The sequence below is a fragment of the Crinia signifera genome, chromosome 7, assembly GCF_055691185.1.
Source record: "Crinia signifera chromosome 7, ASM5569118v1, whole genome shotgun sequence".
NCBI lineage: Eukaryota > Metazoa > Chordata > Amphibia > Anura > Myobatrachidae > Crinia > Crinia signifera.
This window is the reverse complement of record NC_139223.1, coordinates 77,088,176-77,114,897: the sequence shown is the minus strand read 5'-3', so window position 1 is coordinate 77,114,897 and position 26,722 is coordinate 77,088,176. Positions and strand designations below refer to the sequence as shown.

The 26,722-nt window shown below is 42.7% G+C and overlaps 1 protein-coding gene across 3 annotated transcripts in view; it reads right to left on the bottom strand.

Moving 5' to 3' along the window:
* Positions 1-175: 175 nt before the first annotated feature.
* Positions 176-26,722, bottom strand: part of EMP2 (epithelial membrane protein 2) — a 59,178-nt gene continuing 32,631 nt past the window's right edge. For all 3 annotated transcript variants that reach the window (XM_083153361.1, XM_083153359.1, XM_083153360.1), the window contains 4 exons: positions 7,954-8,065; positions 4,753-4,852; positions 4,508-4,654; positions 176-1,750 (listed from right to left, as the gene is read on the bottom strand). In XM_083153361.1, coding sequence (XP_083009487.1) covers positions 1,578-1,750; positions 4,508-4,654; positions 4,753-4,852; positions 7,954-8,031 — 498 coding nt within the window. In that variant the 5' untranslated portion in view covers positions 8,032-8,065 and the 3' untranslated portion in view covers positions 176-1,577. The remainder of the gene's footprint in view (positions 1,751-4,507; positions 4,655-4,752; positions 4,853-7,953; positions 8,066-26,722) is intronic.

Below are 26,722 nucleotides of genomic sequence, written 5' to 3'. Positions count from 1 at the left end.
GTTGTGTGCAGATTCAGCCAATATGCTGCCTTAGCTAGAATAGAAGACCAATTTTTATGTACAAAGTCCTCAATCACCTTTACCTTCCATGGTCCAATTCCCCACAGAAATCCAAGTCAAATAGATTTATATATTTAAGAAATGTCACAAACTACACTCGAGGTCTTATGCTGTTCAGAACGCTTGAGGACTTGTGCTCTGCAGAGCTTTATTGGAATTTATTTTATTTTTTGCAAAGAAAAAGCCATAAAATGTAAATTAGCAGTAGAATCCAATTCGCCTCAGCAAACATGCTCCGGAGGATTGTGCAATGTAGTCTTCTCACAAACCCGATCCTGCGGCAGCTTTCAGTTCAGCAGCATTGGAACTAACTGATAGACAGATTCAGTATACTACTGCTCACCTGTTTTACCTGGTAAGCTAGTTAAAAATAAACACGACAATTTCATTTTCAAAGCAACAGTTTTATAACAATAACTTGACCACATTCCATACCAATATTCTAAAACTACATGCAAAACAAAGATCTAGAAACAAATTTGCTTTTGTATATATGTACAGAGTTCAAAATTGTATGGGTAGAAATCTTGTTTTAAAAGTAACTAATCTTCCAATAATAATAATTATAATGAAAGAACAAAACAATTGAAATTGAAAAACTAAAATTAAACTAACAAGGTATGCCTAATAGGTTACACCAGTGCTTCTCAAACTCTGTCCTCGGGACCCCAAACAGTTCATTTTCCAGGACACCCAGCAGGAGCACAAGTGTATTTCTTGTTTACAGACACATTTTAAGAGTTACAGATGGAGCTAATTATTTGACTAGTAAGGGGGGAGAGAGGGTTTTGCAAAACATGAACTATTTTGAGAACCTATGGCGTAATCCATAAATTATCAAACGTTGTCCTCGGAACCCCAAACAGTTCAAGTTTTACAGGTCTCACAGTTGCAACCCAGTGGTCCTGCTGTTTATCTATCCCTGGATCATACTGGTGATGGTCACTCTTAAATCAATATTCTCTGGCCACAAGGGCAAATAAAATAAAACACACGTTTATAGTTAACTATTTCATCAAGTTTTGGATGAAAAAGAGTGTTTCACCTACACAGACGTTGTGATGATATTAAAAATGATATATAACTTACTATTTCTAAATATCAGCCTACTCTCTTTGACTTGTAAATGAATTACTGGCTCTCCTTTCACGCGTACTGCAAGCTTGATGTGTTAATTGCAAACCCACAAACCCTCCCCACGCAATAAAAACTTTTAACTTTTGTTACATCTACGTCTAAACAAAAATATATAAAATTAAAACAAAAAGTTCAAGTTGTAACAACATTATACATGTATTGCGATATCATCCTTCTTTCCCATTAACCCAAAAAATGGGCAATGTTGCAGGATATTTGTATAATGTTTCATAGTCTTAGCGTTAAACATGCTAAGAAAACAGTACATGTTTTAGAAAACATTACCTCTTACTACAAAACCACATTAAATGATTATATACAAAATGGTTATCTGGATTTGGTTTCTGTAGTTATAGAATTTATCTAGCGGATACTATGGCTTATTTACGTTTTCTAAGTACTAAGTACATGATGCTGTTAATTAAGGTGAAAGCAAAGGCGATCCAGGCTAGGATGAAGGAATAACCAAATGTGCCGTTGTTTATGTTCATTTCCGGATGGAACTGATCGTGCATGGAGGAGTAGATGGATGCAGCAACCATAACACAGAGACCTGCAAAGAAGAAAACGAGGAAGAAAGTCAATAATCAAAATACAATTACATTATTTATTTATTTTAGTTCTGGTGACGGGGCGGGAAGCGTTAAAGGACACATCTGTAATTTGCACCTTGGAAAAACCATGTTACACTGTAGGTGGGGCAGATGTAACCAGTGCCGGTGCAGGGCGCCGGAGCGCCCCAGGCGGGGGGGCGCCCCGGCGCTCACCCGCTCCACGGGTGGGGAGGAATACGGCCGCCGTGCTGCTCCTGGGGGGGAGGGGGGGTGATGCACTGATCTGGGGGGGGGGGGGGGGAGAGGGATGCGGCCGCCGTGCTGTTCCAGTGTATATTACTCACCCTTCGGCGCTCGGGTCTAACTCAGCGGGCGGGAGGGAGAGCTGGAGGTCTGGCTTAGCGGGCAGGAGGGAGGCCTCGCAGTTCAGTCCCGGCGCAGTGTGACTGACATCTTCCTCCACCCGCACCGTGTACAGCCGCTAAGCCGGGCAGCGCTGAGCACTTGGCTCACCCTCAGACGCTGCCCGGCTGAGCGGCTGTACCCAGTGCGGGTGGAGGAAGATGTCAGTTAACATGCACTGGGACTGAACTGCACACAGCGCAGCGAGCCATCCCTCCTTCCCGCTAAGCCAGACCTCCAGCTCTCCCTCCTGCCCTGCTCCCAACCACCGCCCCCCCAGTGGCCGGCGCCCTAGGCAAATGCCTAACACTGCCTAGTGGTGGCGCCGGCCCTGGATGTCACGTGCAGAGACATCTAGGGCCGGATTCTGAATATAATGCAGAAGCGTATGTTGATTGTCGCTCAACTGCAACTTTATACAAATCTGCAGGTGTGGAATATTAGGTAGACAGTGAATATGTCTACCCCAAAAGGTTGACATGCAATAGGTCGACAAGGTTTTTCACTCTTTTTGGTGTCAATGTGGACAACTGTCGATAAGGACACCTAATTAGTGTAGTGCATAGTGTCGCTGTGCTCACCATGCTTCAGGCTCGGTGCCTCGATATGCTGAGCACCCTAGTAAAGTCTTCCTCTATGCCTGACATGGATGGTGAAGTAAGAACAAGCTGGTTAAAAAAAAAACCTCATGTCGACCTTTTTCATGAGTCTACCTTTTTCATGTTGACATTTTGATCCTGTCTATCTAGACACTGTTGATCTATCAACCGGACCCACAAATCTGCTATATACTCCTTCCCTTGAGGACTGGGAAGCCCAATTTTAGTGCTGTTATAGTGACTGGTGCATCCTTAGACACCTTGATATGTCACACCATTCCAAATGCTGCCCATACACGGTGCGATGTGCACCATGCGTTATGGAACAGATCGCATCTAGTTCAAAACGCATGCTATATGCTAAAGCAGTGTGCGCTTTAAACTAGATGTGATACAATCTTGTCCGTGACTCAGAATAAGGCCCTTAGGCTCAAATATATATTCAAATCAGCCAGTATTTACCCTGCGTGAAAAAAATAACAAATGTGTTTGTGCCTCTTGCAAAATGGTTTGTACTGGTGCGGAAGTGCACATTGCATCGCATGGCAAAAATGCACTGTGTATGGGCACCTTTAGGCTTTCAAATTCAACAACATTTATTGCCCAGAGACAATTGTGTTGATAGTTTTCATATTAGGCATGTGTTTTTATTGGGGTCATGATAGCACAAACTGCAAACTCAAAGTGTGCGACCTGAAGTCACAGTGGATGACAGCTCAGGACACTGTAGCATGTTTAAATCTGTATATAAGGCCAGAGTTGCAGTGCATTACCCAGCAGATAAAGGCATACTTCACATCATTCTAATGCCAATTTTAAAATGTGCATGACAGAGACCACTGTGTGGCATAATGTGAATAAGGATCACGTCTGTATTGCATAAAGTGCAACTCTACTGTCGCATAATGTAAACATGGGGGACTACAATCGCAATGTGAATGAGGGGCATTGTTGTGGCATAATGTAAATAAGGAGCACTACTGTGTAGCATTATTTGAATGAAATGCACTATTGTGGCATACTGTGATTAAGAGGCACTACTGTGGCATTTTATGATTTATGTACTCTATTGTGGAATGCTAAATGGAAGCACTACCATCAGCAGCTGCTGTGCATGTGGAAAGGGGTGACATGCTGTTGAGCATGGTGACCGGATGGTGAGCACACAGATGTTGGCTACAGGTTGATGAGCACGAGATGTGGGTGTCAGGCTGGGGAGCTCAATGATGTGGGTGACAGGCTGGGGAGCATGGGGTGCAATGAAGCCTGTCCCCACTCAGACTTGTGGCAAGCCATGGGTGCACCTTCCTTTTTGTGAATGCCAGAGGTGTCACTTGAAGGAATGATGCTCAGTGCACACTCTAAATTACCACCCACCTCCCCAGCACCAGAGGCAAGGTCACCCAAAAAGGGTGTGACCTAATTTAAGTGGGTGTGACCTCACAGGATATCTATTCCATCACTCCAGGAGCATGTCCAGCATCCCCGGGAGATGGGGCTATTGTGACACCACTGATGCATATAAATGACATGCTAGGGCTGCTTTACAGACCCAGTCCAACCATGATGAGGCGTTTATGACATAAAAATGCATTTTGTGCTTGGGTCCTATTCCTAAAATATCTCATGCAAATATTTCAAATAATAAAAAAAAAAAAAAATACTTCTGGACCCAAGCATTTCAGATTTCAAAGATTCACAAATTGGAAAATATAAAAACATTTCACAAACCCACAAAATCACTACAATACTCACATGACAACATCTGGATGATAGCAGTGAACACAAATCTCTCTCCTTGTTTAAGCCGAAACAGCTGAAGAACAAAGCTTAGAAGCCCAATACAGCAGAGGATGGTAGACAGGACCATAGTGGCCTGAATAGCTTGGATAGCCTGAAAAGCTAATAACAGAATACAAACAATGTGAGCATCCTGTGGAGATATTTGTATGTATCACCCATTCCAGACTTAGGACATTCCCACAAGAGATAGAACTTACAGGTGTTGCTGCTGTTGATTCCATCACATTGTAATTTTGTATGATTGGTAAAACAGGTTTTCCATATGTCTACATAAAAATCATTTCCAACCCACCAAGCCTGTGGAACAAAGATAAATTACACGTTAAAGCCAGAATTTTTACAAAACCAAAATATAAAAGTAACTTTTATAAAGGTATAAACATACTATTATAGTTTTCATTCAACAACACTAACAAGGGCATCGCAACTTGCCCCTTTTATGGCCAGAACCCTAATACAAACAAAAATGGCAGCAAGTCCAGTCCTACCAGGATTACAGTATATAATATGCCACAAACGAACTAACTGCTTATTAAATCCAACTTGTGCACATATCTCCCCTAGAAGAATTTTTTAAATGTTATTATTAACTAATTCACCCAACACTGTCATCATTAACAAGACAACAGAATGCATGAACAAGATATAACACAAGAATTTTGCACAACATCTTATAAAGAAAGTGTACCTAAAGCTAAAACCAAAAGCACATATTTAGAATTCATTTTAACGGGTCATTTAGGAGGGAGGGGGGTGAGTTGCTGTTGTATCAGCGTGGAAACCCCGATAATGGCAGCTGACCCCGCCTCCTCATGGAATGATCACAGCACGCACTCATGAATTGTTGTATACAAAATACAGCATCGAAAAGGACTCGCTCATTTTGTCGTTAAGACACATTTAGCTGCTCTTACACGTTGGCGCAACTTCATAGAACCTAGCTCGTTTAAATCCTAACAATGACAGTATTGTATATGAAGTCTACTATTTATTTATTAACAGTTTCTTATATAGCGTACACATATTCCGCAGCACTTTATAGAGAATATTTGAATATTCACATCAGTCCCTGCCCCAGTGGAGCTGATCTACAAAAAAAATCTTTATCTATATAGAGCTCATAATATCTGCTGCTTCTTTGTACAAAATTATCCAGTTTAATGAGTTAATAATGATGATAGTTTGGGGGACAAAACACCAGCAACTTTGGTAACCATTTTCATTTAAAATATGGGTACTGCTTTCCTAGCACGGGGCCCATCGCATTAATCGTGTACATTTTTATATGGCATACAATCTGTGCGATACGTGCGATTTCGTTTTTTAAATCGCATGAAAAACAGTAGTGTATTAAGCTACGATGCGTTTAAATCGCATGCATCGCACTCATCGTTTACTTTATTCATGTGCGATGTACGATGTATGCGATGCGTGCGATGATTGTATGTCGAGTCAATTGTATGGATTGTATGTAGTTTTATATGTACAATGAATGCGATGGGTGCGATGCAAAATACTAAAGTGCATATATATGGTGTAAATTGAATAATCACCCTAAAGGGTGCTTTTAAGCACCCAAATGGGTGCTTACGATGTTAAATGCAGCCCCACGCCAACCCCCCACTATAAACGTGAACCCGAAGCATGGCGAGCGCAGCGAGCCCGCGAGGGGCGGCGGTACGCGTTCTACGACCTTTTCATACCCCCACTATCCACGTCGACGTGGAGTTGAGAATAGAAAGTGTGGCGAGGCACCGAGCCCGAAGCGTGGCGAGTGCGGCGAGGCACCGAGCCCGAAGCGTGGCGAGTGCAGCGAGCCCTGCGAGGGGACGCGGATACCTTCACAGGTATCTACGTCCCCTTGCGGGCTTCACAGGTATCCGCATCCCCTCGCTGCGCTCACCACGCTTCGGGATCGGTGGCTCGCTGTGCTCACCACACTTTCTATTCTCAACTCCACGCCGACGTGGATAGTGGGGGGATGAAAAGGTCGTAGGACGCTTACCACCGCCCCTCGCGGGCTCGCTGGGCTCGCCACGCTTCGGGTTCACGTTTATAGTGTGGGGGGGTGGCGTGGGGCTGCATTTAACATTGTAAGCACGGGCCTGTGAGCGCCAAATGTATGAAATCGCGTCCATTGCATACATTGTATGGATGTTTAAGAGTATACAGTGCATGCGATTTACAATGGCCAAGATAAAAAAAAATACTTTCATCGCATCAATCGCAAGCATCGCATGCATCTTATGATATTAAAACAGTACGACCGATGCGATGCATGTGATAAAAAATGGATACGATGAAAAAATCACTGTAGTCGCATTAATCGCAAGCATCACATGCATCTTATGGTGCAGAAACACATAAGATGCATGCGATGCTTGAGATTAATGTGATGCTTATCGTGGGCGCCGTGCTAGGAAAGCAGTACCAAAATATGTCACGTCACATAATAAGCAGATAAGAGAGGTGGTCAAAAGAGAACCGTGTGTTAAAATAAAATAATCATTTTAAGAATATATATATTTAATATGTACTTTAACCAGATTGCAAAAACAAGGGTCTATTTTCTGATCCATGTCTGTCTAGTAAGTAACTACCTGTCAGACTTCATTTATCTCTTGAGATGAAATAATTTTATCATTTATGTAGGAGTTATAGTACTGTATATGAATTATGAAGTTTTGTGCTAGTTATAATCATAGAAACCCGGGCCGTTTCTACACAGGGGCAAGTAGTGCAATCTCACGGGGCGCAGTGCCTCCCATTGTGCGATTGTACAGTTTGTGCAATGACTGCTGACTTCTATTGCTGCCGGGCCGCTAGCTCTTCGGCCATCCGCAGGTTCCATCCTAGCCACCCGCCGTTGCGGCTAAGTTCAAGCTGCCAGTGGCTTCGGGTGCTCTCTCGAGTCATGCCTCCCATAAGACCCCTAGAGCTCCGCTCGGTGGGTGGAGTTACTATAAATGACACTGCTGCATGCATCATTACACAGGATTCCTGTGTTAGGATGCAGAAGCATCATTTAGAGTAACTCCGCCCACTGAGGAGTACTGGGTTTGACTCCAGAGAGTAGGTGGCCACACTGATTAGGGGACGCTGCAGGGGTGCAAGTGGCCACCATCTCAGAGAGTGCTGTACAGAAGACAGTCACAGTGAGATCTGTGCCAGGTAGTCTTTTTCTGCAAGGCCACACCCCTCCCTGTGAAGCCACACACTCATTCTGGAGCATAGGCATGCATTTTTTTTTTTTACATAACTTTAGTGTGTGCATGGGAGCCAAATGGTCTAGAAACAGCACCGATAGAAACTATAGCTACACAAGTATAAATTATTTGCCAGCCTCGGAGTGAGGATGACACAGCAGGACCGTACAGAGCAGCAGGTTAATGACTCACATTGTCGATTGTAGAAATGAATAGCAATGCTATGGAGGTCACATGGAAAATGACAATAAAAGCCAGGACGACCAACATCTTCACTCTTTTCTTCTTCTAGACCAAGATGAAACTGTAACGCAAAAGAAAAAGCATAAGTCTGTAAATCTGGCAAAAATGAAGTCACACATGTATTACCATTATCATCTTTCTGTTATCGTAAGCTCAGGATAGCGACAACAGAATTTCTTTATTGCATTTTTCTTAAATTAAAGCATTCTTTTCATTAGACAATAGTTTTAGGATATTTTTATGTTTGTGGCAAGGCAGCACATGACCACAGGAGGGGCAAGTTAGGAAATGGTTCTGTGAGTGGGTGCATTGCTTTGCCCAGGATCTACAATGCTGTTAACATGGCCCTGCCATAAGGCATCTGTAGCACTGAACAAAGATTCTAAAAGGATCCTATTTTGCAACCCACAATCCATTAAAATACATCTTATTCGCAAAGCGATGTGAATACAACCCACAAGCAGCTTATGCTGATTACAATATATGGCATGTCTATATTCTGTGTGCAACCACGGCTGTATCTGCATACAAAATAGTAGATAAGTGTTTTCGTGTACATTTTTGTTCTATTTGCTTCCAGGTACCAAGAACCATTGAGACTTATTACAAAGGGACATTTTTAAAAACTACTGTGAGTAGCGTTTAGAATTATAATGTATTTGGACCTAATGGCAACATGTCTGATCTGATTAAGGATTAAAATGTTAAAGAATGTATTTATTAATTTTGGTACTTTTTTCCTAGCACGGCCACCACTATTTCTATCGTGGTGGTCGTGTTGGAAAAAATCGTGTCGGTCGCGTCGGTTGCATACCAAAACGCACACGACGCGACCGACGCGATGTACCCGATTTCTCCATAGGCTTCAATGTTAAAATAATTTAACATTGAAACCTATGGAGAAATCGGGTCCATCGTGTCCATAGGCTTCAATGTTAAATTATTTTAACATTGAAGCCTATGGAGAAATCGGGTCCATCGTGTCCATAGGCTTCAATGTTAAATTATTTTAAGTCCATTTAACATAGTAAAAAATGGTAAAAGGGCCAATATGGGCCATTTCTCATTGGGTATGGCCCCGTCATGTGTGTAAAAAATAATGGCCCCCATTGTGGCCACCACCCCCACGATTGACGCGAACCCGAAGCGTGGCGAGCGCAGCGAGCCCGCGAGGGGCGGCGGTGCGCGTCCTCCGACCTTTTCATTCCCCTACTATCCACGTCGGCGTGGAGTTGAGAATAGATTAGTGTGGCGAGCGCAGCGAGCCACCGAGCCCGAAGCGTGGCAAGCGCAGCGAGCCCCGCGAGGGGACGCGGATACCTGTCAAGGCCGCGAGGGACGCTCGCTGCGCTCGCCACACTAAACTATTCTCAACTCCATTGAAGCCTATGGAGAAATCGGGGGCATCGCGTCGGGCGCGCATAGGCTTCAATGTTAAAATATTTTAACATTGAAGCCTATGGGGAAATCGTGGGCATCGCGTCGGTCGCGTCGTGTGCCTTCTTAAGGCACACGACCGACGCGATGTACCCGAGTTGTGCTTTTTTCAAAGGAAATCGCGGGCATCGCGGGCATCGTGTGCCTTAAAGTTAAGGCACACGATGCCCGCGATTGTGGCCGTGCTAGGAAACAAGTACCTTAATTTTAATATCGGATGATATTTATCCTAGTGCAGAACCTTCCCGCTGAGTTGCGAGTATTGATTTCAGTTACCTGTACAGCAAATATATGGGTGCTAAGCACTCAAGCAGAACAGAGAGTCAGCATGCGTGTAAGGTTTGTTAGATCCAGATACAAACATGGTTACCACCTTTTCTGGAGACGCAGGGCCCTCCTATGTCTCATCTTTCTGCCCTGGAAACATAGTGCCCCACATTAGCCTACTAGGTTAGAATCCCAGCTACAGACCTTGGGCCAGATGCACTAAGCTTCAAAAGTGATAAAATGGAGAGTGATAAACAGCCAGCCAATCAGCTCCTACCTGCCATGTCACAGATTGTGGGCCAGATGCACTAAGCTTCAAAAGTGATAAAATGGAGAGTGATAAACAACCAACCAATCAGCTCCTGCCTGCCATGTCACAGACTGTGGGCCAGATGCACTAAGCTTCAAAAGTGATAAAATGGAGTGTGTTAAACAACCAACCAATCAGCTCCTGCCTGACATTTTTCTAACACTGTCTGTGACATGACAGGTAGGAGTTGATAGGCTGGTTGTTTATCACTCTCCATTTTATCACTTTTGAAGCTTAGTGCATCTGGCGCCCAATATGTGATCACATGGTCATGCACGCTTTGCAAACACAAACGTTCAGCTTAGCAGCCTGTATTTCCAGTCAAAACGCTTTTATTCGTCAACTATACACCTCAGCAGGAATGAAGTTACATAACAGATTACTGTACCCATCACTCTCACTAACGCAATGTGAATACAACCATATTTATAGTATGATAACCCAAATAATCTTGTAACACAGCCATGTACAATCTGCAGCACAAGGGCTGCATGCAGCAATGGACCTCGTTATATGCTACCCCTGGTGGGAGCCACAGACAGGGAAACCACCCTACATTTTCCTTCCTCAAAAAAAGGTTTCTTTCCCTTTTTATGTCTGTGGGAAGAAGTGTTTAGCTTCTCACTGAAGTGGGACACAGAAATATGCAACTGGCAGCCCAGCGGCCAATCAGGTGAGCTGTCATGCAGCTTCTCTGGCTACAGGAGCTCTCCTGGGTAAATTTACTAAGATGGGACTTCTATTGAAGATGGGACATTGACCATAGCAACCAATCAGATTGTACTTATTTCTTTATCACCTTCTAGAAGATCATAGATCAAATCTGATTGGTTGCTATGGGTAACATACCATCTTCAATAGAACTTTCATCTTAGTAAATTTACCACTGAGTCTTTGTAATATAATCCTTATATTTCAAAATCGCCACTAAGCACCTTCCCATTCAACACTCTTCTAGTTCTACTCCGACAGATTGACAAACAGCTTCTAGTAAGTATATTTTGTATATATATAAAATTATATAAACGATAATATATCTCCACACTTCAACTTTAAAATGATGAATTATGGAATAGGCCAACATTTTCAGACAATTAATTTCGCAATTTTAGTTTTTAAACAAATGGAATTACAGAGCATTTTTCATTGTACTCAACAAATGTCAGATTGCTGTTATATTTTAGACCAGGCATGTTCAAACTATGGCCCTCCAGCTGTTGGGAAACTACAAGTCCCTTCATGCCTTGACACAGTTTTAATATTAGGGAATGCTAATACTATGGCAAGGCATGCTGGGATGTGTAGTTTCACAACAGCTGGAGGGCCATAGTTTGGACATGCCTGTTTTAGACAGTTTTGTCAGAGTCAGACTGGGGCTTTACGGCAAAGTTTTTCATGCAGAGCCCGCAAGCCCACATTTATGGAAAAACTGGAAATTCGACCCGGGTTAAACTGGCTCGCTCTCTGTATAACTCACGACCGGGGATTAGCGTGAAAGCTCTGGAGCTGGATCGGACCCAGGATCGCGATCCTGGTACTGACCTGGCTTTTCCATGAGACAGCATGCTACCAGGGTCGGACTCGGGAATAACCCTGGTAGTAATTTTGACCTAGGTAGACAGACAGAGAAAGGATCTGGGTTGATCCAGCTAGCTTTGTCAAATTTCTGAGTTAAATTCTCTGTCTGAAACAAGTATTAATATGTGCTACACATTCGTATATCTCTACTCGTAAGCTACATCCACATCCACTGCACTACAGATCCCAGCCTAGCCTCTGCATTGTCTTCTGGCATGTTTTAGCTATAAATGTATGTAACATCCACATCCACTGCACTACAGATCCCAGCCTAGCCTCTGCATTGTCTTCTGGCATGTTTTAGCTATAAATGTATGTAACATCAATAGATAATTGTATTTTGTTAGATGTATGTATAGATTGGAAGGTTCTAAGTAAGCCAATATTAGCATACCTCTTGGTTGGCTAATCAGGCTAGTTTATGATCTTTGTACAATTAGCATTTCAATCAGGTGGGCAAATGGTGTGGCCTGGCCTGGCTCTTAATTTGGGATAGTATTTCTGTAGGGTTAGAAGCAAGACAGCTTGCTGTTTTGCAGCTGGCTGTTTTAGCAAAGGGTGTTCTTAACTAAGGGTAGCATCTGAACAGTTAAAGAAACAGTTGAACAAACATTGAACAACTACATAAAGAAATACCGGAGGAACACAGAAGGACATAAAATTCAACATCATCCACTGAAAATCCAGCATTCTGCAGTGAGTTACCTGACCCAACATCACCTACAGTCTGCACAGCCAGGACAATGAACTTCATACTGAACCATTCTATGTACCAGAGCCATGGTTCCTCAATCCTGTGCATTCCCTATTCACTCTGCATGCTTTCTGCCCCTAGCAGGGTGTGCTGTGGCATGGCCCACGGTGCAAAGCTATTAGGGGTCAAGGGTGCAGGTGGAGGGGGAAGAGGAGGATAGGAGGAGAGAGAGGACTACTTTGTCCATTCTCTTTACCTGCTGCCTCGTGTCCTGCCATGCTCACTTCTTGCCTCAGGTTTCCTTACCTGCACCTCATGTCACCTGTCTGTCTCCCCCTCCCTCTAGATTGTAAGCTCCTTAGAGCAGGGCCCTCCTCCCTCCTGTTCTCACTGCACTCTTCTTGTATTTCAACTACAGCTCTCTTACTCATCTACAATCTATACCTGCATCTATTCTCATTCACTTCCTTATATCTCAGCTGTATTGTGTACTAAGAATTGTGCTTTAATTGTGTTATGACTAGTTCTGTGTACCCTGTACTGTTCTTTTGTGTTCTATATGTACAGTACTGGCTGGTGCAATTCACCATGTGGCGCCGCTGATTGGCTGCCTGGGTGCTGCACAGCTCAGTAATGATATGTTCCCCATGTCTGTGACCCTCATTAGAGTACATCTAGTATATATATCAGTACTGTTACTGGCTACCTAGCTGGCTGTGCAATCACCATGTGGCGCCGCTGATTGGCTGACTGGGTGCTGCACAGCTCAGTAATTATATGGTCCCCATGTCTGTGCTCCTCATTAGAGTACATCTAGTTTATATATATCAGTACTGTTACTGGCTGTGCAATCACCATGTGGCGCCGCTGAATGGCTGCCTGGGTACTGCACAGCTCGGTAAATATGTTCCCCATGTCCGTGTCCCTTATTAGAATGCGTCTTGTGCATATCTGTATGTGTGATGTACATTTGTACTGCCATTGTTGCCTGTTCCTTGTACTGATAACCCTTTGTATTGCAGTATGTGCATTGTTATTTTTATTGTCTGTAAAGCGCCTTGAGTCCTGTTGGAGAAAGTGCGCTATATAAATAAAACTTACTTACTTACTTACTTCTGGGGAAAAAAAAGGAAATAAATTGAAATGCCGCTGAACTCACAAACTGATCATTATCACAAACTACCATTAGGTGGCAGCAAAACTCTACATCTGAATTAGTTTCTTTGTATTTTTTTCAATAACCTGCCACAGAATAGAGGAAGTCTGGTTCTAGATGTGTTATATTAAAACATCTAGGGGGAAAATTAGTAGGATGAGAGATTCAGAAAGTGAGAGATTTGGTAAGAAATCCAGTTTGATTTTGCAGTGTAAATGATTGCCGCTTTAAAAAAAAAACCTGGAGATTTCTTACCAAATCTCTCACTTCTGCAGCTCTCATCCTATTAGATTTCACCCCTATTGTTTTCTGGCAGGCTTCATTCAAATATATTTCCATAATGGAAAAGTTCATTTTTTATATATTTAAATCATGTTTAAACAACCACTGTGATATTTGCTTAGGTAGTTTATGTGGCTAACATTAAATGTATTTTTTTGCTATACAATGGTTCAAATTAAACTGTTCTCCCCATTAAAGGATGGAGCAGATCCACTGACATCTTTCCATCCATACACTAACAGGTTGGCATTCACTATTACCGAAAAAAGAGTCTAGATGCTTTTCATAATTTGGTAATTTGGAAGCCCCTTTTCCTATCGTGATACCTCCTGCATTCAGCTTTCAGCAAATAGCAAGCAATACTAACATTATGATGAAACTACCATCTCCTTTTGATTTTTGGGTGAAGCTTATTAATTCGAAACAGAAAAGTATTTTCCTCTCCAAACCTACAATAGCCAGCCACTCCTTTTCCTGTAGCCTGTTCAAGAGCAATAAAACCTGCTTACGCTTTCTCCAAACAATACAATGATTAAACAGGACTGCAGCCCCAGACAGTGCTCAGGATAATGTGGCTTAGGATAAAGAACTGCCTTCGTATTCACTGGAATATTCAGAACGATAACTGCCTTCGTATTCACTCAAGTAAGCCAAAATGAATATCCGCATGGAAAAACTATTGAAACCAGTAAAATTGATCTTAAAGTATACAAGGAAGTGCTGACCAAGCAACAATATATGCCACATAAGACGAACCATGCACAGGAGGCATAGGCAAATAATCCATATTTAGAAAAATGGCATTAGTACAAATTGTGAGTGAAACCATAAAGAAAAGGTGCACATACATCTGTGTTGAACTCCCAGATTTGCTGTTTTTGACCAAAAAACTATCACGGTCAGATAGTCGGAGATTTTTAACATGCCGAATTTAGTTGATTTCCCCACAGGTCACCGACCATTGATGTCCTCCAAGCAGAGAAGACTCCAGAGGGGAGTCACACCAACTGCCAGTGAGTCCTGATTGGTTTGGCAGTGTTTGGAGCGGCAGCTGGTGTGGATCTCGTTTGCACTTTGGACTGCACTGCAGCCCCACCTCAGGAAGCACAACTGCTCCAAGAGGTTATGGCATTTAAAAACCCTTCTGAAGGTTGTCCAGCACATCTACAAAATGTAGTATTTAGAATTGATCTAACCTTGATTGAAATGAATGGGTTCAGCGTTAAGCATAAATTTATTTTCAATAAAACAATTAAACTCTCTATGTGTATGCTGTTTACTATGTTGTGAGATGTATAAATAAAACAAAGCATCCATGGAAATCAAGCTATACATACTAGTTTTTTGACAAGTAATTTCCCTGGTCGCTAGCTATTGTCCAGGATTTCAATCTCGACCCCTCCCCCATCTTTGCTATTCCTCTCACTTTCATGTCCTGGCACCCACAATGCTCTTTCTGTTGGGACTTCTACTCTCTGTCTTGACACCTTGTTCCCACAATGCTCTTTCTGCTGGGACCCTTCCTCTCTACCATGGCACCTTGTTTCTGCAATGCTTTCTGCTGGGGAACCTCCTCTTCGCCCTGGCACCTTGTTCCCTCTATACATGTTCTGCTGGAACCCCTACTCTCTTACTTGGTGCCTTTTCCCCACAATGCTCTTTCTGCTGGGACCCTTCTTCTCTCCCATGGCACCTTGTTTCTGCAATGATTTCTGCTGGAGAACCTCCTCTCTATTGAGGGGAGGGGGTATAGACTGCTATATACTTATAATGGGATGTGCTACCTAGCTGAGAATGAATACTAAAACGAAGAAACAAGAGGTAACCTCATCAGGCAGGTCCCTAACATTAAAGCTGTTCACCACCTGGGTGAAGACACCGCCAAACCACCCCCGGGCACCAAGCAAATAAAGGATAGCAGTGAACTATCAGAAGTGTTCAAATAGTGAAAAATAGATGTGCAATATTTTTACAGCAATTAAAAACAAACACAAATCAAAAATGTTAATGGTGGTGACCCGAAGGGTCCCAGCCAGAGAAATCAGAGGCTCCCCACGTCATACACAAGCATCTTACCTGTGACTTTACTATACAACTGCGCAGTCATCAAATGCTATGTCCCTACTTTAAAAACATTAGAAGACATCAGAAGACAGGTGGGAGGGAAGCTAATCCAGACTTAAGGAGTCTCAGCCTTCAGGTCTGTATACATACACATAATATTGAATATATTGAGGATATGTTTGAATATATAGATAATATATTATATTACTGTTTTTTATTTATGTAACATGTTCACAAATCTATTTTTTACTCTGTGAACACATCTTACACTAGAATACAGCATAGACTGCAGTGTCTCATTAAATACCCACAGTTTGAAGCCCGTATAAGGTGCCGCATAGCCCATTGTGATATAATATATGGGCATTCAGAAACTAAATCACTGTGTACATAACGACTAGTAACTACATTTTTATTTGTGAAGTGCCACTGCATATATTATAAGCCTATATGGCACTAATTTGTTTAGAACTTTATATTTATATGTGCAAATTATGATTCTTATGACATTTTCTGCTGAATAAATTACGCTTCAGGACAACCAGTGCCAACGATTCCTGTTTTATAAGATTGTAAGAGGAGGGGGGAACCCCTTGCCAAGGAAGTAGGCAACAGAGGGTTCTAAATGTACCCATTATAGCTTAGTGCAGTCTAAACTCCACTCAACTGTCATGCTGCAATTTCATATCAGCGCTATAGATGTTATAATAGTTTGATGCAGTCAGCATCTGGGTGGTCAGGATGCCAGCATTAAATATGCCGTCAGAAGACCTAATGCTAGAATACCGAAGCTGGCATCCTGGTCGGTAAGAATGTAGGGCAGGTTAGCATCTGGCTGGGAAAGGGGGTGGTTAATTTTAGCCACTAGTGGGAGGGACTTATGGTTAGTCCTTATTGGGATTCTCTCTATTGGAATCCTGGGATCGGCCTTTTGACCATCTTTTAGATTTATCAAAGTAGATCTACTGTACATGTACATCTCCATATAAGTAAATTTGGTACTTATGTAGTATCTGGGCTGCCGATTTTTTGATTGTATGCCTTAAGTTAAGGCAAACAATCAGATGCGATGCGATGCGATATCGCATCGCATCGCATCCGATATCGGATGCGATGACCCGATTTTTCCATAGGAATCAATGTTAAAATGATTCCTATGGAAAAATGGGTCCTTTTCATACCCCTACTATCCAAGTGGGCATGGAGTTGGATATAAACCTGTGGCGAGCGTAGCGAGCCACCGAGCCCGAAGCGTGGCGAGCGAAGCGAGCCCCGCGAGGGGACGGTATTCGTCCCCTCGCGGGGCTCGCTTCGCTCGCCACGCTTCGGGCTCGGTGGCTCGCTACGCTCGCCACAGGTTTATATCCAACTCCATGCCCACTTGGATAGTAGGGGTATGAAAAGGACCCATTTTTCCCATTGAATTCCATGTTAAAATGGACTCAGTCCATTTTAACATTGATTCCTATGGAAAAATCGGGTCATCGCATCGCATCGCATCGCATCGAATCGCATGGTCGCATGCGATGCGATGCGATCTCCCGATCCGACCCGATTTAGAAATCGGCAGCCCAGATACTACATAAGTACCGTAAATTTTGTAAGTGTAACCCAATATTATTTTATAGGAGTCCATAAGAAGAGGTACTAATAAACCAGTATGAGAACAGCCTGAGGCGGGGAGTTTCCTTTGGGGACATAATTGACATATGTAGTATTTGAAGTTTTAGGGGGACAGTTTTTTTGTTTAACATTAAACAGTATTATAAAACATTGAATGGTGTAAAACAAAATAACCATTTCCCCTTTATAGAAGTTTAAACAATAGACCTATACTTCCTTCATTTTGAAAACAAGAATCAGGGAGATTACAGTAGGATGAGTGGCATACCGTTAAGAAGCGGTGTCATAATCTGCTTATTGGGTGTGTCCTAGGCATATGCGCGTGTCTATGCGTAAATGGTTTTAGTTGCAAAATATTTCTATTCAACATCAGAAACAACATACAGTATTTTGGAAAGTTTTGCAAGTATTGGTTCTAAGGGGTAAATTTACTAAGATGGGAGTTGAACTGAAGATTGGATGTTGCCCATAGCAACCACTCAGATTCTATCTATTATCTTCTACAAGGTGCTAAATAAAGAAGTAGAATCGGATTGGTTGTTATGGGCAAACTCCCATCTTCAATGGAACTGCCATTTTAGTAAATTTAACCCTAACATTGCTGCCTGCTGTTTGCAACTACAGTATATATTTGCTTTGATTTTTCTGTTCTTCTCAATCAGCACAGTATATATGATAAATGTGGTGCCTATGCAATACATTTTAAATACAATGTGAATTCATTCCTAACCACATAAGTATATTTTTAGTGTATTAAATAAAACATTTTTTAATGCTGCACTGTCTACAACTTGTAGGAACATACCTATGTTTATTGGATATGCCATTTTTTATGCCAATATAGCATTAGCCAAATAAGTATTAACCCCAGATACTCTTGTTAAACACATTTGCTTAATTAAAGAAAGATCACTAGCAAAAAATCTAATCCTGACAGATAACAGCAGCAACACACTATGGGTCAGTGCACACCAGCACAGATAAGAAAGGCCTTGTATGATCATTGTTCGGCAGTTGCTAGCTGGGTACACATTAGACAATTCCCTTTGAACTAACTGTTCTCCCTGACAAACTATGTAGTACATACACATTAAACGATTTCCCAAACAATTTTGTTCAATGGCCGCATCCAGGAGTATGCTCTCAGTGAGGAAATAGTCAGGATTCTACTGCATGTACAGAGTAGGGTGCTAACAACCTGTGAAAGTGTGTATAGTTAATGATATATAGTGCGTACACCAAACTTAATTGGGGCGTAAACTACTCAAAACAAAATAAACTTTGTGCACAAATTTTTTTTTTTTTTTAAATCTGCCTCATAAACAAAAAATGTCCCTTACACATTATGCCACACACCGCAAAATTGTGGGTGCACTGTTTTTGCTGGTGCATGAGCATGGCCAGCTCTGTGTGAGCTGCTGCCCATGCCCCCAGCCTCTCTGTCTGCCTGAATAGACGCTGTGTGCAGAGGAGCGGCAGACAAGGTGGACTCCTAACTGCCCCCCCCCCACTCTACTGCGGATTGCTGCCAGTCCCAGGTGGGACGCAGGACCGTCCCAAAAAACGGGATGGTCCTGCAAAAATTAAGATGTTTGGGAGGTATGCATTATGCCACCCACAGCAATGACCCTGACACAATATGCTGCACACAATGTCCCTCAGTAAGGCTTCTAATAAATTGTAAATTACCTGCTCATTGCCAGTTTTGCAGCGCTCCTTGCCATGGATCAATGCTAATTGCAAAAGGATTAATGATCATTGCCAAGGGGTCAATGCTTTCCTCCCCCCCTTTCCTGTGCAACCCTCCGCCTCAGAGGAGACAGATGCTAGAAATCATATTTGACCTCTAGCATCTGACAGGGAGCCCAGCACTGCAGCATTACCTGGAAGTGCTGTGGCCCCTGTCAAGCGCTATAGGTCAAATATGACTTCTAGCGTCTGCCTCCTCCGAGGCGGAAGGGTGCGTGGTAAGGAGGTGACGGAGTGCAAGGGAAAGTGGTGGCAGACGGCAAGCTGCAGTGGTCGAGCTACCGGGATTGCTCCAGCGAGCTACTGGTAGCTCACAGGCGACGGGTTGGTGACCACTGCACTAGACAATATGCACGTAAATATTGTTAACGCATATCAATTAAAATACCATCTACTGTGTACTCAACTTTTCGCCTGTCAGGGGATCCCTCAAGGGGGCATAATGAGAATCGTCTGCGGAGACTCCTGACCTAAGCAGCTACACCCATACTTAAGCGTACACACACACACACACACACACACACACACACACACACTTTTCTAACTGGACTACACCTAATAAAATGATAACTGGTATGATGATCATTGATTGTTTATTGCCTGTTCTTACAAATCTAGCTGTAATGAAGGCAAGGCGAGCAGGCTTTAAACTGCCACCTAAATTAATGCAAAGAAGAAAAAAAAAGAGGCAGATGAGTACAAATTTACTGGGAAAATCTTTCATAGAATTATGGTGTCATTTTTGCACCACGAAAAACAACTTGTGTTTTACTCTATTTTGCTTTTCTCATTTGAGATAAGTTATACCTACTAATCAGCACACAATTGACATTTTTCAAACACAACCTATAAATTGTAAGGCAGAAGCTGATTGACTGGTATTTTATCTCTCAAAATATTATCGCTCATAATATATTTCTCTATATATATAAATGTGTTAAAGATGAGAAATATAGTTACATAAATACCCCTTTCAGACAGAATACAAAATTACCGGGTGAAGCAGTTCTACCCGGTAATTTCGGGAATAACACGGGTCCCTTTTCTGTATGAAAGGGCACACCCGGGTTGTAAATCCCCTGTCTCCGACCCTGGAATTGACATGGGTCGAGGACATCAGATTTATGACCCGTATTTACCCTTTCACACAGAAGAAATACCCCTGTTATTCAGCAAATTACCGGGTAGAAATTTTCAGTACGGTAATTTGTTCTTCTGTGTGAAGGGGGGTCAGGCTGCTCTCTGCAAAATGACCCGGCATTTGAAATGCTGTGTAACAGTATTTACCGGGATTTTCAGTTTGAAAGGGGTATCAGACAGCATCTCTTATAAAACAGTAAGTAGGCAACAAGTGTTCTTATTAGAGCAGCAACCAGAATTGTTAATTACATAACACTTAAATACAGTATGATCCACACCTATCTTTCACATTACCTGGTGCTGCTAGTGCTAGCTGCTGCTTACACACCCGTCTTCTACATACAGTAGTAACAGATATACTGCACACTTCACCTTCTTTGCATATTTCAATGTACTGTATACAAAGTGACTTTTGTCTGATTTTTAGCAAGCATTTCCCGAGAAGGAAAGAAAAACCGAACACACCCCTAACCAGCTCATCAAAAGAGCCTCAGGATTACTTGAATCCAGTTCTCCTACCTGCTCTGCAAAGTTTCAAACAGGTTACCTGGGCTGGTCTCAGTTTGCATAATAAAATAAAAATAGCAAAAAATTGTTCAGAGATTAATTAGTTTTCATCAAATTAAGAAACGTTTCCTCTCTAAAAAGGAAGTCTAGTAATTGTCATAAGCAGACATGACATATGGTTAATTTGTGTGTGTGTAAAAAGCAAACAAGTTAAAAGGAAAATGTATCTATCCTGGTATATAAAACATATCATACCTAAATATAGTAACTATAAATCATGTGCCAAGACTTGTACTAAGAACAGCTTTATCTAGATATCATGCTGTAGGAGGAAGAATGGTTATTCTCCAAACTCACACTCCTTGCCGTGCAGACAGTCCGACGGTTCTCCAGGTGGAATACTGCACACATACACTCTAAGTACACTACTCATGGAAGATTGCCAAAATACTGTAGCAGAGAGCTGTAGGCGGACAATACGATCGCAGGCGTGTAGTGAATGCTTAACTAATACTTACAGAAATTCCAAATATTCTTCAAATGAAACACATACAGCCTAATGTACAACATTAATGTAATTGTACCTGGGCTATGGGGTATTGGGGACCTGATAGACTTTGCATGCGTATGTCTTGTAGTACACATGTGCAAGACCATCCTGCGATAAAATACTGCAACTTTTTTTTTTTAAATGCTGGCAGTACTCAAATTGTAAGTAAGCCAGCATTTGTAGGTTTTAACCACTTGCTGGGCATTGTATACCTGATTGGAGGGCTCTGCAAAGTAGCAGCTGTGTGGTCAGGTCTGAATAACCCCCATAGTTTGGTTTGGTAGAGGAAGCTGACATTCACAATGTCCACCTGACAATGGGCCTTATTCGAGTTCACTCTTTCAGACAAAATCCTTCTTAGATGGACAAAACCATGTGCACTGCAGGGGGGCAGATGTAACTTGTGCAGATCTAATTAGATTTGGGTGGGGTTTTACTTCAAAGTGAGATCTATATTGCAGTGTAAAAATAAAGTAGCCAGTATTTACCCTGCAAAGAATCACCAAAAAAAATCACCAAATCTATTTCTATCTGCACATGTTACATCTGCCCCCCTGCAGTGCATATGGTTTTGTCCATCTAAGAAGGATTTTGTCAGAAAGAGTGAACTCGAATAAGGCCCAATGCCGTCTACGGAATCCTGAGGCAGGTGTAACACTACTTAGAGTACTTTACCATGCAGGTGTTATAAAACTTTACACATGGCATCTCGTCTGACATCATTATAGGTACATTTACCTGCTGCAATTACAATCAGCAGACATTTTATTAATATTGGGGTATAGAATACAATAAATGTACAAAATAATGTGGGGTTTATTATATGTATACTGTGCTATTAGTATAGAACTATAATGACACTGTTAAGGTCCATACACACTGGGCGACTATGCCCAGTGTGTATGGACAGTGATGATCGCGTTCATCGCTGCGTGAAAAGCCGCTCAGTGCATACACACTGAGTCGCTTTCCCCCTGACTGGCGCCAATTAAGGGGGGGAGGGCGGCGTTGCATATGGAACGCTATGCAAAGCTGTCCTGAAAGACGCTCATCTGCTGGTATAACCAGCAGATAAACGGCTTTCCCGGCGATGTTGCGGGAGCGAGCAGCAGTGCTCACCGCTCATCGCCGGGCCATACACACTGGGCGGCTTTGAGCTGAAAGCCACTCCAACCTGCTGTTTTGAGCGACTTTCAGCTCAAAGTCGCCCAGTGTGTATGGGCCTTTAGAGGTATTCTTAATCTCCTGATATTGTGCAGTATGTGGGCATTCCTGATAATCTGCCAATATTTCCCACATATTTTCCATAACTATGAGTTTTGCCATGCAGATAGACATACACAAAATCAGTGTGGTAGGAAATAAATCTTTGTGTGTAGCTCAGATATTCAGGCCTCTCGATTTCAGGCAATTATCATCATCAACAAAAATATTGGATAATGTGTACCTAGCTGTACTCTTTTTTTGTTGTGTATTCATCATTTATTCACAAAACTGAATCTACCCCTATGTATTATTTAGGAATAGTGACAGCCAATAGGACCATATTGCAACATGTACTGTTAGTTTTCTATACCCTGAGATTTAGCACATAAAAGGGGCATATCCAACTAGTTGTAGTGTTTATGCAGAACACGAAAGATCCTTTCTTTATGGCCTTCGCCCAGTCATTCCAACCTTCTGTCGCCTATCACCACAGCCCTGTCTTTCAGCCTCGTGCCCTGTCACTCCAGCATCCTGTCTCTTCAAGACTTGTGTGTTTCAAATATTCTGCCCCATGTCATTCCAGCCTCCTCTGTCACCTCAAGAAAAATCCCCTCCCTAGCCCCATCCAATAACCTTCTTTTTTAATAGGCTTAAAGGAAAGTCCCAGCAGTGACCCACAAATGAGCAGAAGGCACCTGTTGGAGAGCCACTGGTCCTAGTGCACTTTTGCTGTCGGCCATAACTAAAAAGATATGCACATTCAATTGCAGTCATCCATCCAGCAGATGGTGCTGGTGGGGTGATTGCAGTTGTGCCCCCAGGCTGCAGTGCACTTCCATCATGTCCCTTGAGTTGCCCCTGTCACCCTATGAGCTTAACCCTAACTTCCTCATCTCATTGTGAGCTCTCCCTCTGCTGTACAGAGATGCAAATTGCAGCATTGTATAAAAAGGAGAGCAAGGTGACATCTCAATGCTTATTTATTTCATCTCCAAGCATCACTCCACATCACTCAGGACCTAGGTACCTTATGAGAGGCTGCAACATTCCCCTACATGTATAATGCTTCTGAAATATGATTCAAGAATGTGCACAAATGCCAATGAACAAAAAGCCACATAGAAACTGTATAGTAAAGGAGTTACCAAGCATAAGAAGGGCATAATGTGCCAGTTCTGGCAGCATAAGTTATTTCGATAAGAGATAAAGGTTATGATCTAATATGCATTACATGGTTAATACTGAATGCATAAAAAGAAGCACGGTGGCACTTTAGTAGGTGTCTGATTGACACATCACAGAGCAATGATTCCACTTATGCCACTTGCTAGGAAACACCCAGTAAAATATAGGTGTTCACACTGTAATACCTTCCCACCCTCACAATAAACTTTTCATCTCCATGCAGGGATTCCAAACAGATACTTTAAAATACTGTGTCAATATGCACTAGCCCTGACAAGCACCTTTACACAGGGTGTGAGAAGTACAACGTGGAATCCTTCAGGCCATGTACAGTACAGTGGATATAGATCTGAATACACACCCTTATTGAAAATAAATTGTACTTTTTTGGGGGATAACTAATTTCAGACATTTTTCCAACTTCAAAATGACCTTGAAACCAACAATATAAGTACAAATAGACATTTTATTACATGGTTATACAAGCATCTTCCACATTTATGAAATATTCAAAAGAATTAGGATTCACCTGCCAGCAATGAAAGGAAGGGTCATTAACCCCAAGATGGCAAAGCCATGTTACACTGTAGGAGGGGCAGATGGAAATTCTTTAGGGAGATTTATATGTGAGCTGGGTGTCCCTGAATGCAGACCTTAATTGCAGTGTAAAATAAAGCTATCCAGCATTTGTGAGCTACATGCAAATACAGCCATTATTTATCCTGTATGCAAAAAAAAGGGATTTTTGTAAGAACTTACCGTTCGAATCCCTTTCTCTGATATGGTCCTGGTGACACAGCTCAACACTGGGATGTAGGAGGGTCCGAAGGAGCCAGGCACCTATCCTAAAGCTTTAGAGGGTAGGCTCCTCCCCTACTGCATCCCTGGACTCTTCAGTTCAACTTTCAAAGCCACTGGAATACATTAACTCAGTACAAACGCCTGCACATATTATATGCACATTTTATAACAGAAACTGTTAACTTTTAACCATTTTAACATGAACATCATGAAATTCTGGCATACTTACTGAGCGTAAGGGAGGGATCGCTGTGTCACCAGGACCATATCAGAGAAAGGGATTCGAACGGTAAGTTCTTACAAAAATCCCTTTTTCTCTTTCAATGGTCCTGGTGACACAGCTCAACACTGGGACGTTCCAGAGCCGGTCCTTTGGGAGGGTACGCTCAGGTCTGCAGCTCTCAGCACTGCTCGCCCGAATGATGCGTCCTCCGACGCGAACTCATGGAACCTATAGAATTTGGCAAATGTGTGAACAGATGACCAAGTGGCAGCTCTGCAAACCTGCTCCGCTGTGGCCCCATGTCGGACCGCCCAAGAGGTAGCAACTGACCTGGTGGTATGCGCATTAATTCTGGCCGGTACAGGCCTACCCACTTTGGTGTATGCAAAAGCTATCACAGATCGCAACCACCTAGCAATGGTCTGCTTAGATGCAGGCCAACCAATTTTATGTACGTCATACAATACCAATAAAGTGTCAGTCTTTCTAACACTCTTCACTCTGTCCACATATATGCGTAAGGCACGCACAACATCCAAAGTCTTCAACTTGTCCCTTTTCTTGGAACCCTCTGGGGGTTGAAACACAGGTAGAACTATCTCCTGATTTAAATGGAAGGCAGAGACTACCTTCGGTAAAAATTGCGGCACTGTTCTCAGAACAGCCCTGTCATCGTGAAAGATTAAGAAGGGAGATTTGCATGACAAGGCTCCCAACTCAGACACCCTCTTAGCAGATGCTACTGCTAACAAAAACACTAACTTCCACGTGAGAAACTTAAAGTCAGCCGACCTCAAAGGCTCAAAAGGTGCCTTCTGAAGGCAATCCAAAACCAGTGACAGGTCCCAAGGTGCTACTGGTTGCTTGTAAGGGGGTTTCAGTTTGGATACCCCTTGTAAAAAAGTTTGAATCTCCGGTAAAATGGCAATTCTTTTTTGAAAATAGATGGACAAGGCCGAAATCTGCACCTTCAACGACTGAAGGCTTAGGCCCGAAGAAAATCCATCTTGTAAAAAATCCAACATTTTTGATAATTTGAAGTGAGATGTGTGAGCTTTTTGCCTCTCACACCATCTAATATAAGTCTTCCAGACTCTATAATAATTTGCAGAAGAAACAGCCTTTCTGGCTTTTATCATAGTCTGCACTACTGCGTCAGAAAATCCTTTCTTTTTCAAAATGGCGGTTTCAATAACCAAGCCGTCAAAATCAATCGATCGGAATCCAGATGATTGAATGGGCCTTGTCTTAACAGGTCTGGTCTCAGAGGTAGACGCCATGAATCCACTGATAACCTCTGAAGCCTCGAATACCAAGACCTCCTTGGCCAATCTGGGGCCACAAGGATCACCGGGACCTTCTGGTCCTGTACCCTCTTTAACAGTCTTGCTAACATCGGAATAGGAGGGAATGCATAAAGAAGATCTCCCTGCCAATGGGTAGTCATGGCATCCACTGCCTCTGCTAGCGGATCTCTCGTTCTGGCATAGAACCTGGGCACCTGATGGTTGAACCTGGATGCCATTAGGTCCAAATCCGGAGTTCCCCACATTGCAGTGATCTGGTGAAACACCTGAGGGTGTAGGCTCCATTCTCCTTCCTTGAGCTCCTCCCTGCTCAGGAAGTCTGCTTCTATATTCTCCACTCCTGGAATGAATATAGCCGATACTGCAGGAACATTCTGTTCCGCCCATAGAAAGATTCTGGACACCTCCCACATGGCCAATCTGCTGCGTGTACCTCCCTGGTGATTCAGATACGCCACAGCTGTGGCATTGTCGGTCTGAATCCTCAAGGGGGAGTTCCTTAACCTGTCTCCCGCCAAGGAAATCACTTTCCAGACAGCTCTCAGCTCCAAGATGTTGATTGGCAACGCTGATTCCTCTGCCGTCCACAGGCCCTGCAGCCTGAGATCCAGGGCTACTGCCCCCCAGCCCCTGAGACTG